Raw genomic sequence first — 13,887 nt, 5'->3', positions numbered from 1 at the left:
CTTACCAGAAAGATGTTTGTTTCTGTCCGCGCGATGCGTGGAGAAACCCGCTGGCTGCACCGCTTCGCATAGCGTCTCTCCGGTTAGCCATGTTTCCGTGAAGCAGAGAACGTTGCAGTCTCTGATGTCCCTCTGGAATGCTACCCTTGCTCGGATTTCATCAACCTTGTTGTCAAGAGACTGGACATTGGCGAGAAGAATGCTAGGGAGTGGTGCACGATGTGCCCGTCTCCGGAGTCTGACCAGAAGACCGCTTCGTTTCCCTCTTTTTCTGAGTCGTTTTTTGGGTCGCTGCATGTAATCCACTCCGTTACACTGGTTGTAAGGCAGAACACAGGATCCGCATCGCGAAAAACATATTCTTGGTCGTACTGATGGTGAGTTGACGCTGATCTTATATTCAGTAGTTCTTCTCGGCTGTATGTAATGAAACCTAAGATGACCTGGGGTACTAGTGTAAGAAATAACACGTAAAAAAAACAAAAAACTGCATAGTTTCCTAGGAACGCGAAGCGAGGCGGCCATCTCTGTCGGCGCCGGAAGACTGTTGGCCGTTTGCAGTTATCTGTTCTCTGTCAGGGTTCAGTTACTTGGGCCACAGAAAGGGGAGAGGTCAAGCTTGTCTTCATATGTAAACATATCTTTTAATCCATGTGAAGGGATGATTGAGGGGGAACCAATTATCTCTTGGCTCCACAATGTCTGTGTGCCAGTCACTGTCTCTCTGTGATCTTGTCCAGGAGGGGGTGTATTTGATATATGCTACTGGGTGAGGTAATGGTGCTGGTCCTGAGTGGTACCGAGAGCGAGATAAGAACATAGTTTAGGAGACAAAGCTGAACGATAATTTATAGCCAATGCTGTCTGGCTATGTGTGTCTTTGCTATAAAGGATCTCAGTTGCAATGTGTAAGGACTCTCAGAGAATGCATTTATAGACACTGAATTGATCTGAGAGTCACAGGGTTGTGATGGAGCTCATAATAATTAAAGATGGACTTTATGATAACTCTGACTTGTGTGGTGGTTTGTTCTCATGATTTGGTAAATACAGAATTTCCACTACAACATATACCCCTGTGCCATCTCAGTGTAACATGATCCATCCAAGGCCTCAGCTGGATGCCTAAAATGTGAGAAATGTAAGCTAAATACTATTTTGAGTGTGTGTGTGTGTGTGTGTGTGTGTGTGTGTGTGTGTGTGTGAGACACATCTCCTTCGTAGAGTTGATCAGACTGTTGATTGTGACCTGTTGAATGTTGTCCCACTCCTCTTCAATGACTCTGCGAAGTTGCTGGATATTAGTGGGAACTGGAACACGCTGCCGTACATGTCGAACAAGAGCATCCCAAACATGCTCAATGGGTGACATGTCTGGTGAGTATGCAGGCATTGGAAGAACTGGGAGATTTTCAGCTTCCAGGAATTGTGTACAGATCCTTGCGACATGGGGCCGTGCATTATCATACTGAAACATGAGATGATGGCGGCGGATTAATGGCACGGCAACGGGCCTCAGGATCTCGTCACGGTATCTCTGTGCATTCAAATTGCCATCGATAAAATGCATTTGTGTTAGTTGTCCGCAGCTTATGCTTGCCCACACCATAACCCCATCGCCACCATGGGGAACTCTGTTCACAACGTTGACATCAGCAAACCGCTCGCCCACACAACGCCATACACTGCCATCTGCCTGGTACATTTGAAACCGGGATTCATCTGTGAAGAACACACATCTCCAGTGTGCCAGTAGCCATCGAAGGTGAGCATTTGCCCACTGAAGTTGGTTACGATCCCGAACTGCAGACAGGTCAAGACCCTGGTGAGGATGACGAGCAGTCAGATGAGATCCCTGAGGTTTCTGACAGTTTGTGCAGAAATTCTTTTTTTTCTGACAGTTTGTGCAGAAACCCACAGTTCCATCAGCTGTCAAGGTGGCTGGTCTCATACTATCCTGCTGGTGAAGAAGCTGGATGTTGAGGTCCTGGGCTGGCGTGGTTAGACGTGGTCTGCGGTTGTGAAGCCAGTTGGACGTACTGCCAAGTTCTCTAAAACGACATTAAATTCTCTGGAAACAGCTCTGGTGGCATTCCAACTGCTCGCTCCCTCAAAACTTGAGATATCAGAGGCATTGTGTTGTGTGACAAAACTTCTAATTTTAGAGTGGCCTTTTATTGGCCTCAGTACAAGGTGCACCTGTGTAATGATCATGCTGTTTAATATGCCACACCTGTCAGGTGGATGAATTATCTTGGCAAAAGAGAAATGCTCACTAAAAGGGCTGTAAAAAAATTGTGCCAAGAAATGTAGCTACGTTTTTTGTTCCTATGGAACATTTCTGGGATCTTTTATTTTAGATCATGAAACATGGGACCAACACTTCACATGTTGAGTTTATATTTTTGTTCAGTATGTTTGAGACTTAGTTATTCTACCATATGGTTTAACTAGATTCATTATCCAATATTTAATTTCCCTTTAATGTGTTTCAACATAACATTTTTAATTCCATAATCTGATATCGGGCACAATTGTGTACTTCAAAATTTGATGGACTAAAGATTTTAAAGCCTAAAATATAACCTCGTTGAGCTCAACAGTTTAGCAAAGCGATAGCCTCAGAGAACGAACAATAGTTTACACATGCATTCCATCAATGCCCGGGCACTTCCCAGCCACTCAGTTTGCATGGGGGGGGAAAAATCCTGATTATCACCACACATCCATCATAAGTACCCCAATGTCACTCCGAAATCATCTCAGATTCTCGGAAAGTGATACAAGATTAGGCAATACAATCGACATTTGCGCAAAGACTATATGGATGTAGAGCCCATTTTATGCATGTTTTTTTCACAAAGCTGTTAAAAAAGAGACATTCGAACTAAATATAATGTGTACAAACTGATTCTGATATATTTACACTTTACATTGTAGTTTAAACAGTTAAATTGTAGTTTTCTACATTTCTTAGAGTTGTTAATATTAGTAGCAGCCTAATGATTTTTTTAAACAAAATGAACCTTGGTGACACTCAAAAGCTAGACTGCAAAAAAGTGTTCAATGGTAGAACATGGAATGAAATCTAATGAACTCGATAAAATGAGAGAGAGGGAGGCTCTCTGGTGGCCTCGGCATTTCTGGTTGAAAAAAAATAGTTAAGAACTGATACCAATCACATGACCAATTATGCATGGATACTTTCACCTCATAACTGTGACTATATATGGTCTGATTATGTTTTACCCTCTGTCCTCACCTTTTATATCATACACACAACACATAAGGCTATACCCTGAGTTTTCTGTTTCCAAATCCTCCTCAATCTTCCCAATAGGCGCTGATTCAGTTTGACGCATTTCTCCCCTCCTTTATGATACCTGAGAAAATAACTGCTTCGGTAACATCTGATACGGCTGCTGCCTGGTCATTCTGGCCCAATGTCCCATGCTGCGTTTGTGCTGAGCTCCAATTCCTCTCGTATTCTGCATCTTCACAAACAATTTGAAGGCGGATTGAAGTGTGAGGTGGGGTCCATCAGAGAATTCATGCGGGAGTGTGGGCGTGTTTAGGTGGTATTGGGAGTATTTCTCCCCCAATCCCCTTCATAAAGAATTCCCCTAACCTTTGCCCTGGTCAATCTCTTGTGATTTGAACCCTCTGTCGTTATTTATGCCATAGTTGACAGCTTTGCAAACTCTGGGCATTCTCTCAACCAGCTTCACCTGGAATGCTTTTCCAACAGTCTTGAAGGAGTTCCCACATATGATGAGCACTTGTTGGCTACTTATCGTTCACTCTGCGGCCCAACTCATCCCAAACCATCTCAAATGGGTTGAGGTCAGGTAATTGTGGAGGCCAGGTCATCTGATGCATTACCCTCCTTGATCAAATATCAAATATCAAATATATTTTGATATGTTTAACACTTTTTTGGGGTTACTACATGATTCCATGTGTGTTACTTCATAGTTTTGATGTCTTCAATGTTATTCTACAATGTAGAAAATAGCACAAAAAATAAAGAAAAACCCTTGAATGAGTAGGTGTGTCCAAACTTTTGACTGGTACTGTAAATATCATGGTTTAAGGATATGCCTATATATTTAACATATTCCATACATAAATTAGGCTACTCATTCAGGTTATTATTGGCATGAAATGACAGCTCAAGCATTTGCGTATCAATTACTTATGTTTTGAAACGTCTAATTAATAAATTAACGTGGCATAGGTCCTACACAAATATGTTGATGTTCGGTTTGTGGAACGACGATTGGTTATCTCTGTGCTCAGAATGAACTATTTTGCCTGGATTCGAGGAGAAAAAAATGGCAGTGCTATCCGGTATCCTTGGGACGTCCATACCCTAAACCCTACCCTAATCTTAACCCCTACCTTTACTTTAACCCTAACCATAACCCTCAGTAACCCCTATCCTTAACCATTACCTTAACCATTTTACATGTAAACTTCAATTGGTTAGGGACGTGCTAAAGATCCCGGTTTGCACGGACCAAACAAAATAGTAGCCAGAAAGCATGTAAATTGACAGAGTCACGTGAACAGAGAAAGAGAAATCCATAGAAGAATATGCTGAAACTCTATGGGGGAACGCACGTTGGATCATGCACCCTAAAGTATGGTCTCTCGAATCAGAATATTCGACTGACGCAGAAGAATAAACAATATCAAGACCAGCAGAGTTTATATCAACGAAGTTTGGAGCGGAAACTTGGCAGGGAAACATGGACGAAGGTTATTCTATATTCTATGTAGCTCTGCTTAGATCTCTCTGGCGTCCCTCTTTCCTGGGAAAGGAGAGGGGACTGACTTGCCTCGGAGATGTTGTTGGGTATCTATTTACAAGATGTTGTGTTATGTAGCCTACCGCCCACGGCGTTTGCTATATACTTCGAGTTTTTTTGTGCGCTTTTTGCAGAGCTTTATGGGTGACAATGGACACCTGTCCTTTGCGTCAAATACAAAGTTATTTCACCTTTGTTGTTAGACAATTAAAAGTGACGCACGTGCAGATGGAAGTTCATAGCTGATATATAAACACTTCAATATCCATGTTGAAGTAGCCTATGATGGCTATTTATCAGATAGCCATCAAAGCAAAGCAACTGCAAGCAAATTCCATCTGCTGGCAAATCATGTAAATAACGTTTTTGTATATGTTCTTTATGAATTGGTTACCCGCTCTGGAAAATAAATACTTTGCATATGAATTGTGTACAGGACAGAATACATTTCAGAAGCGGAATGATTTGCATAAATAAGTTTTACTGAAACGAATGGGAAGTGATTTCATTGATGTTTTAACATTGTATTCTCGACTTGCTTTCAGGAGGGGTGGGCAAAGGTCGCGATGGAGGAGAGGAGCCAGGATCCTTGCAGGGTGGGCAGCAACAGTCCATGCACGGCGCAGGCCACTGCAAGTGGTTCAATGTGCGGATGGGCTTCGGGTTTATATCCATGACTAGCCGTGGGGGAACTCCCGTAGATCCTCCTATGGATGTATTTGTTCACCAAGTAAGTTAAGTTGAACCATCTATGGATACAAATAATCAGCTGATAGATAGTCAAGTTGAACCCTCATGTCTACAGGAGTTGGATACACATTGTCCCACTCCTATACGAGGTGACCACACAGTGCAGGCTATTGGATAGTTTTTATATCAACTAGACATTGTTGAGGGGCAGTTGTAACATTGTAACACTTGATGCTACATATACCTATGTAGCATCAGGAGAATCATAGATTCTGAGTCCTCGTGAATGAGCTGTTATTTGGGATGTCTGTAGGACTACAGGAAATCATTAACATTTGGGAAATTATTGTTATAGTAAAATCATTTTGCATTGTAAAAATGGGTGATTGATAGATGTTACTCGTCATGTTTTATAGACCCAGAAGACGGGGGAAGGGCCTCTCTATAGGAGGGTTTTTTTAAGCCAAAGAAAAGATAGGTGGTGCATGCATGGTGGTTGTCAGGTTAACCGTGTGCTTATAGGCCAACCTCACAACCAGGTTTAGATTTTGGACATTATTTCACTCGTGTGGGCTTTGGGCTGTGTATGTAATAGCACTGCTTTCCTTCACCATCCCATGCCATGTTGCAAGATTCCATTGACACTTTACAGCCTAATTAGAGCCCGAATTCCACCAAATCCACCCAAATATTGCTACATTTTAGGTGTGCTTGAATTAGCTTGCCTAGTCCCAAATCTGTGTGGCTCAATTGGTAGAGAATGGCGCTTGCAAGGCCAGGGTTGTGGGTTAGATTCCCACAGGGGACCAGTGCGAAAACATATTGCACTCACTGCTACTGTAAGTTGCTCAGGACAAGAGCGTCTGCTAAATGACTCAGATGTAAATGTAGTAGGATTTGCTTGGGCAGCATAGGCTTGGGGAGTGGTGGTGTGGTGGGGGACATAGTGTATGATGTGATGGGAGACTGGCTGGAGTGGATCCTTGGTTATGAAAGCCCATCAGTCCATCTCATCTCACTTTGTTTGGCAGGCTCCTCCTTCTTTCCAGAGCTAGGCTAATACCAGTCTTTGTTTCTTCCTGGTGTTTTGTTCCCTCAGAAAGGGGAGAAGGGGAAAAAAAAGATGCCTACTTGTGTTCACGTGACTTCCTCCTTACAGCGAGTCATCTATTGATAGAGTGACTGATTGTAGAGAAGACTGATTTCTATGGCCAGCTGATGAAATGCATATGACGGCAGTGCATCTAACTGCTAACCAACGCTGTTGGAGCAATGCAGTTGCAGTATGTTATCTGTCTGTGTGCTTTTGACCCCTGCTTGTTTGATGTTGAATCACTGTCTCCACAGGCTTTTGAGACCACTCACTACAATGAATGATTTACTCACTCTTCAATTACAATTCAGATTCATTTTAACTGGGAAATATTTGGTGCATGAATCTGAGACTGATTTCTGGGAATGTTTCACAAAGTTGCGTGGATTGATATACTGTAGGTTTCCTTGCATAGCTTAAATGTGACTAACAAATGACTAACAGGAGGCTTCTGTAGAGAGGACTGTGGAGAGACCGCATATGGCTTTGTAGAATGGCCTGAATAACTGCTTCAAATGGGGGAATTTCTCTCTTTAAACTGGGAATTTGTTGTGATCTGTTGACGATGAAACAGTTGAAGCTCAACAAATGCCTGAGGTATATTCAGGAGTTAAACTTGCTGAAGCCTAACCCAGCCTGAACTCTGGGGTTTTGTCATTTATTCATCATATCTGGCCTCTCCAACCCTCTCATTCATATCACGTTTCTCTCAATCAAGCCGTCCAGTGGCAAAAGCTTTGTCCACTATTGGAAGAGCTAGTAAACAGACCATGTGCTGGAGAAATGAAATGAAAGTACTGTATATACCCTGTACCCTTGCTCTGTCTCCTTGCTCTCTTTTTCTCTTTCCCTTCTCTTCTATGCCCGTTTTCATTCCCAAATTCTGCAGGCAAACTTACACCCTCCCCCAACCGAAAACAGGCAAAATGGCTGCTGTGCTGGGTTGGTCTGTGGTAGCCCAGAGTTTATGTGGCTCCAGCAGGGCTAACAGAGAGCTGGCCTGGGCTAACAGAGAGCTGGCCTGGGCTAACAGAGAGCTGGCCTGGGCTAACAGAGAGCTGGCCTGGGCTAACAGAGAGCTGGCCTGGGCTAACAGAGAGCTGGCCTGGGCTAACAGAGAGCTGATGGCGCAGATATGTCAGGAGGAGGACGAGGTGTCTGGAGCAGAGAATCCTGAACCTACGCTTTGACTTCTGTTAAAACGCAAATCGGTGACTACGAGTGACTCGTAGAAATATGGGCTAGATTAGTTGTTGGCCTCTGTAAAGGGTTAAGTTTCGTTGCATGTGGTTTCATTAGGATTCATGAGTTATTCTGTTTTTTTTATTAGTTGCTATATTGAGTTATTTGTTTTTAGGGGAGGGGGGTTTGTCACTGAAGTTGTTCAGATATACAATCATTTACATTACTGTAAACAACTTTCACAGAAGTCAAATAATTTGTTTTAATCAGTACTATTCCTTTTGTGTATTAGAAAAAAGTTATTATGTATTGTGAACTGGGGGTAAATTGGCTTAATTAAGGCTGTAGTTGAGGTAACAGTTGCTGTAAATGTATGAATTAATTTTGTAAACATTCATTTTGGACAAGATCCATGAAAATGTAATTAGATGTAAAAGGTAATAGTAAAACTTCTTTATGAAAAGTTGTTCAAGAAAAGGAATAAAGCTCTAATTGAGAGATTATTAGGACATTTTGAATATATTCAAAACCTAAATGATCTGTGTTTAATTTGATAAAACATAAATAGTATTACCATTTAAATACTATATATACCTACTATTTAAGTGTTTATAATAAAATAACTGTGAAATAGTATTTTCTATTTGGTAATTGTGTTTTTCTTTGATGGATGAAATGTATTTTTTTTAACTCATGAACCTCAATCAAGCAATTAATATTATTTGACACACTACGACTGTGAGATGTGGTTGTCTCGCCCAGCTACGCTAAGATGAATGCATTAAGAAAGTATAGTGTTCTGCTGTAGTGAGCTAAGGTCCATCTGAATCCTCTGGTATAGGAAGTGAACCAATCTGCTCCGTCCACAGCGACAGACCCAGGGAAGGGCAGGGAGCAAGTGACTGTAGGGATCAGCCATTATGACGGCTATGTCTGTCTTTGCCATAAAAGTCATCCTCAAGCACGTATTTGGATAAATGGTAGAAAGTTATCAAATGTGATGTAGATGGATGAATATGAGCTTGATACCTAGATGGAGAGGTGGGTTGATTTGGTTTTACTGTGTGTGGGTAGACCATGAGATCCCTGTGTAATCTGTGTCTTCTTCTCCCTATCCTGCCCCTGTCCTATCCTCCTCTTTCTATCCCAGAGCAAACTACACATGGAGGGCTTTCGCAGACTGCAGGAGGGAGAGCCACTAGAGTTTACCTTCCAGTGGTCCCCCAGGGGCCTGGAGTCTGTACAAGTCACAGGCCCCGGGGGAGGCCCCTGCTCGGGCAGTGAGAGGAGACAGAAACCCAAACCCCCGGCCCCACCGCAGAGATGGAAGCCAAAGGGAGACCGGTGAGTGAACCATAGAAATAGAATTACTAGCACAGACTTTCCTTTCAAGTCAATGTTCTGTTATGGGTGAATATAGAGTGGGTAAGACCTGCTGCTGCAGGGAGGGAATTGAGACTGAGACTGGCAACAGAACAGATGATGTTGGAAGGAACAGAGTAGTACTGCCGTGATCATTAGTGGTGTGTGTGCGTACATGCGTGTGCGTGTGCCTGTGTGCATTGATGTAATCTATTTAGCAGTAGCTGCATATTCGTATTTACCTGTGTATGATTCAGAGGTTCTGTGTGGACTATACCTGCTGCATTATTTACCTTATGTCAAACGTTCACATTTGTAGAGGTTCTGTTTTAACAGCTGTTTCCCATCCAGATGCAATGTTGTAATGTAGAGCAAATATCACTTTAGACTGAAGAGGAATTCTCAGAAACAGGCTTTCTATTTTATACAGGATTGCCCTTTTATTCATCGTTAGGTGATGTTATATTGCATCATGTTGCGTTATGGTGGATACTAATTGTATGACCTGAGTTAGGCCTATGCTACATCAATTATCACATTTATTTAACAATGTATACTTATTTTTTGTATAGACATTTCATCCTAATTTCCGTCCCCATTGTTATAATGTAAGAGGGATCTTTCTTCAAAAGAAGGAATAGAAATATGTTGAGGTCAGTGTGTTGACCTCTAACCCCTGACCTTTCTGGGTCAGTAACAGAGCTTCTGGCTGGATCCAAATAGGCAGAATAAAAACATTTTATAAACACTACATTCCCTTTAGTACATCCACCAGAATTTATTTTTTTATTTTCTTTATATTGGTTTATTATATGTTTTATTTCATGGATTGATGTATTACACTGTTACACTGTTAAACTCTTGGCTCCCCGATCTTTATAACATTGACAATATTTTAACATTTTGGAATTTACAAAGAAATTGTGCCAACAACTTTCTCTTCACTTGAGTTATTGGTTGACTTCAAAGTCAAACCTCAGCTGATTTGCTGTTCTGTGCGAGTATTAGAAATGATGCAAACCTAAACGTTGTGGGAACTATGTAACCATGTGTCTAAACAGTGCCTGTCTATGTGATTGATATGTTACAAAAACATAGATTCAGCGACAATTGAGAAACCTTTACTACCAGCATGGCAGCTTGTCTTGTGAAAACTGGTTATTCACTCTTACCAGCTAGAATAGGAGTCTATGTGGTGGGGGTTGGGGAGTGGAGGAGGGGGTATTGGTAGGTAACCTCCCAAGCAGGCGAACTAGCCTGGATGAAACCTAAATTCCAATGCCCTTCCCCCTCTCCTCTCCTTCCCTCTCCCCCCTCGCATGTTCTAATTGAAGATGCCACCGTGAGGGACCCCCTGCAAGCCTCCAGCTCAGTCATGCGAAACTCTTTGTTTCCATCTGAAAGAGTTAAAGCTGCAATATGTAACTTTTTGGGTAACCGGCCTGAAATATAGCCGTATAACATCTGACTGGGTGACCGGCCTGAAATATAGCCGTATAACATCTGACTGGGTGACCGGCCTGAAATGTAGCCGTATAACCTGAAACCGGCCTGTAGCCGTATAACATCTGACTGGGTGACCGGCCTGAAATATAGCCGTATAACATCTGACTGGGTGACCGGCCTGAAATATAGCCGTATAACATCTGACTGGGTGACCGGCCTGAAATATAGCCGTATAACATCTGACTGGGTGACCGGCCTGAAATATAGCCGTATAACATCTGACTGGGTGACCGGCCTGTATAAAATGTAGCCGTATAACATCTATAACCGGCCTGAAATATAGCCGTATAACATCTGACTGGGTAACCGGCCTGAAATATAACATCTGACTGGGTAACCGGCCTGAAATATAGCCGTATAACATCTGACTGGGTGACCGGCCTGAAATGTAGCCGTATAACATCTGACTGGGTGACCGGCCTGAAATGGCCAGTTAATAATGTCGTAATGAGCCTTTCTGTTTATGATCTGATCACGTCTATTGCAAATGAATTTTTATGATTTACTCTTATATTAACCTGTTAATTGAATAGCTTCCTATTTGATTCAGTAAAACAGACCATGTGACAGGCTGGAGTGACACGCCTTAGTTCCCTGTGTGGAACCCTGCTTTGTTTCGCCTTGTCATCAATGTATCACCTTGTCATTGTTTCCGCCTGTGAGCAGCGTCTTGGTTATTTATTGCAGGCCTTAGGCCTGTTGTAGACATACTTAATTTCTATATCCATTTGGCAGTAAGCTATACATATCAGCATGTTGGCAACTGTTATTAATGCACATTTTATCGGGGAAAATAATGATCTATTTTATTTTTCATCTCTTGATGAGAGCACATATGAGAAGTATTGTATTTGCATTGGTCGCTTTAACTGTTTTCTGTTAGGTTCAGTATTGGTGTATTCTATAGTGTATTCTATGGTGTATTCTATGGCGTTTTCTATGGTGTATTGTGAAATGCTGCCATCTAAAGGATACATTTGGACCAACAAATTTTGGGTAAATATAATTAAACCAATCTAGTAAGCATGTTATAATAGGATTTGTACCATAATGCATTATTTTCTAGAGAAAATGTAATGATATCACATATAAGAAGTTCTAGGTTTTATTCTTTAAATTCAGAATAAATATGCACTTTAAGCCCTGAAGTTGAAAGAAATTTCTTGTTTTTGAATTGGAATGTGACAAGGATCTCCACTCTCTGTCTCAGATGTTATAACTGTGGAGGACTAGACCACCATGCCAAAGAGTGTGGCCTGCCGCCCCAGCCAAAGAAGTGCCACTACTGCCAGAGCGCGACGCACATGGTGGCCCACTGTCCTCACCGGCCCCCCGGCCCCTTGTCTCCCGGCCCTGCCACAGCCACTCAGGGAAGACGCACTACTGTGGACCAGTACCCCTCTACCTTCACCACCACCTCCTACAGCCCCAGTCCCAGGCAGGGAAACAGGCACTCCCAGCCCTCTCAGGACAGTTCCTCCCCCCTCAGCAAGTCCTCCAGCAAGTCCTCCAGCAAGTCCTCCAGCAAGTCCTCCAGCAAGTCCTCCAGCAAGTCCTCCAGCAAGTCCTCCAGCAAGTCCTCCAGCTCTCCGGAAGACCCGGCACAGATCCAGAGGAGATCTGGAGGACACCACAGGTTGAAACAATCCTGATCCACATCCACCATGGACGGATGCCACCTGTTAGTATTACCTCTGGTCCAATAAAACCACCTTCCTTCAGTCTGATCAGTCTGCTCCTCACACAGACACATCCTGAGCGTCCTCCTGAGCAACTTCCTGAGCAACCTCAAGCAGATCCACATTTCTAACCAAATGGACAGTAAAGTATCTATTTTACTTCCACAATCCCTCCCAGACTCTCCCTCTACCAAACGCTGTACATCTTAGCTACCTCCTGGACCAACTCAATCCATCTCCACATAGATAGACCTATAATCTTAGTTCACCACCTGGGCCAATTCAATCCATCTCCACATAGATTCACCATTTACCTGGATTCACCATTTACCTGAATTCACCATTTACCTGGATTCACCATTTACCTGGATTCACCATTTACCTGGATTCACCATTCACCTGGATTCACCATTCACCTGGATTCACCTGTATTGCCCATTCACCTGGATTCACCTGGATTCACCATTTACCCCTATTCACCTGGATTCACCATTTACCTGCATTCACCTGGATTCACCATTCACCTGGATTCACCATTTACCCCTATTCACCTGGATTCACCATTTACCTGCATTCACCTGGATTCACCATTTACCTGGATTCACCTGGATTCACCATTCACCTGTATTGCCCATCACCTGGATTCACCATTTACCTGGATTCACCATTCACCTGTATTGCCCATTCACCTGGATTCACCATTCACCTGTATTGCCCATTCACCTGGATTCACCTGGATTCACCATTCACCTGGATTCACCATTCACCTGGATTCACCATTCACCTGTTCCAACAGGAAGTATTTCTTAGATTTTCTTTCTCTATTTTGGAGAACTACGGAAGGGCGGTTCGAAGCCTTGGTTTTCTCTGTGCGTTTTTCATCAGACGGTAGTCAAAGACACCAAAACCCAATCATACGTCTTCGGCCCGGTTTGCCGAACAAAGATTAAACCTAGTCTTAGACTAAAACGCCCTTTCAATGGAGAATCTTGATCGTCATTGAACGTGCTTTTTAGTCCAGGACTAGACTAGATCTGTGCCTGGGAAACAGTTTCTAACTAAACCAATGCTAATATGATCATTTGTCTGTTCAGGGCAGTGAAGAAGTAGTATACCTGCCTCCTCATGGTCTCATTCATCCTCATCAATAAGAATACTCAATGTAAATATTAAGATGTATGTTCAATGCATTTATAAGGAGACATTGGTTTATGTTTCTTCTAACTTTACCCACACCATATATCATGACCATACAGTACTCTCTCTCCCACAGGGTACAGCTGCACTGACTGACTGTGAAAAGGGATTCTCAGTGTGTCAGCGGAGCAGTCACTTCTTCATGTGTGTTGACAAATCAAACTTCATCTAATCGAATGACCTTAGTAGGAAGTGTAAGATGACAAATAATCAATGGGGTGAAATGTTTGCCTTCAATCTTCTGACTGCGTGACTGAAGGGCATGATACTGCATGAAACAAAGCCCAGATATGTTCTGTAATGCAGCTATGAATTGAACGTCTAGGCTCTACTATGTTTACTGACAGTGAATACGTGTTATAATCAT

At 42.6% G+C, this 13,887-nt stretch overlaps 1 protein-coding gene across 1 annotated transcript; it reads left to right on the top strand.

Annotated features, from left to right (window-relative positions):
• The first annotated feature begins 1,370 nt into the window (after positions 1 to 1,370).
• Positions 1,371 to 12,620, top strand: LOC112244404 (protein lin-28 homolog A-like). Its single transcript, XM_042306618.1, has 4 exons — positions 1,371 to 1,377; positions 5,357 to 5,541; positions 8,927 to 9,120; positions 11,855 to 12,620. The coding sequence occupies exons 1-4, from the start codon at positions 1,371 to 1,373 to the stop codon at positions 12,294 to 12,296; spliced, it is 828 nt and encodes a 275-aa protein (XP_042162552.1). The 3' UTR covers positions 12,297 to 12,620.
• The last annotated feature ends 1,267 nt before the right edge of the window (positions 12,621 to 13,887 follow it).

The sequence above is a fragment of the Oncorhynchus tshawytscha genome, linkage group LG03 (assembly GCF_018296145.1).
Source record: "Oncorhynchus tshawytscha isolate Ot180627B linkage group LG03, Otsh_v2.0, whole genome shotgun sequence".
Lineage (NCBI taxonomy): Eukaryota > Metazoa > Chordata > Actinopteri > Salmoniformes > Salmonidae > Oncorhynchus > Oncorhynchus tshawytscha.
This window is presented reverse-complemented; position numbering and strand designations above follow the sequence as displayed.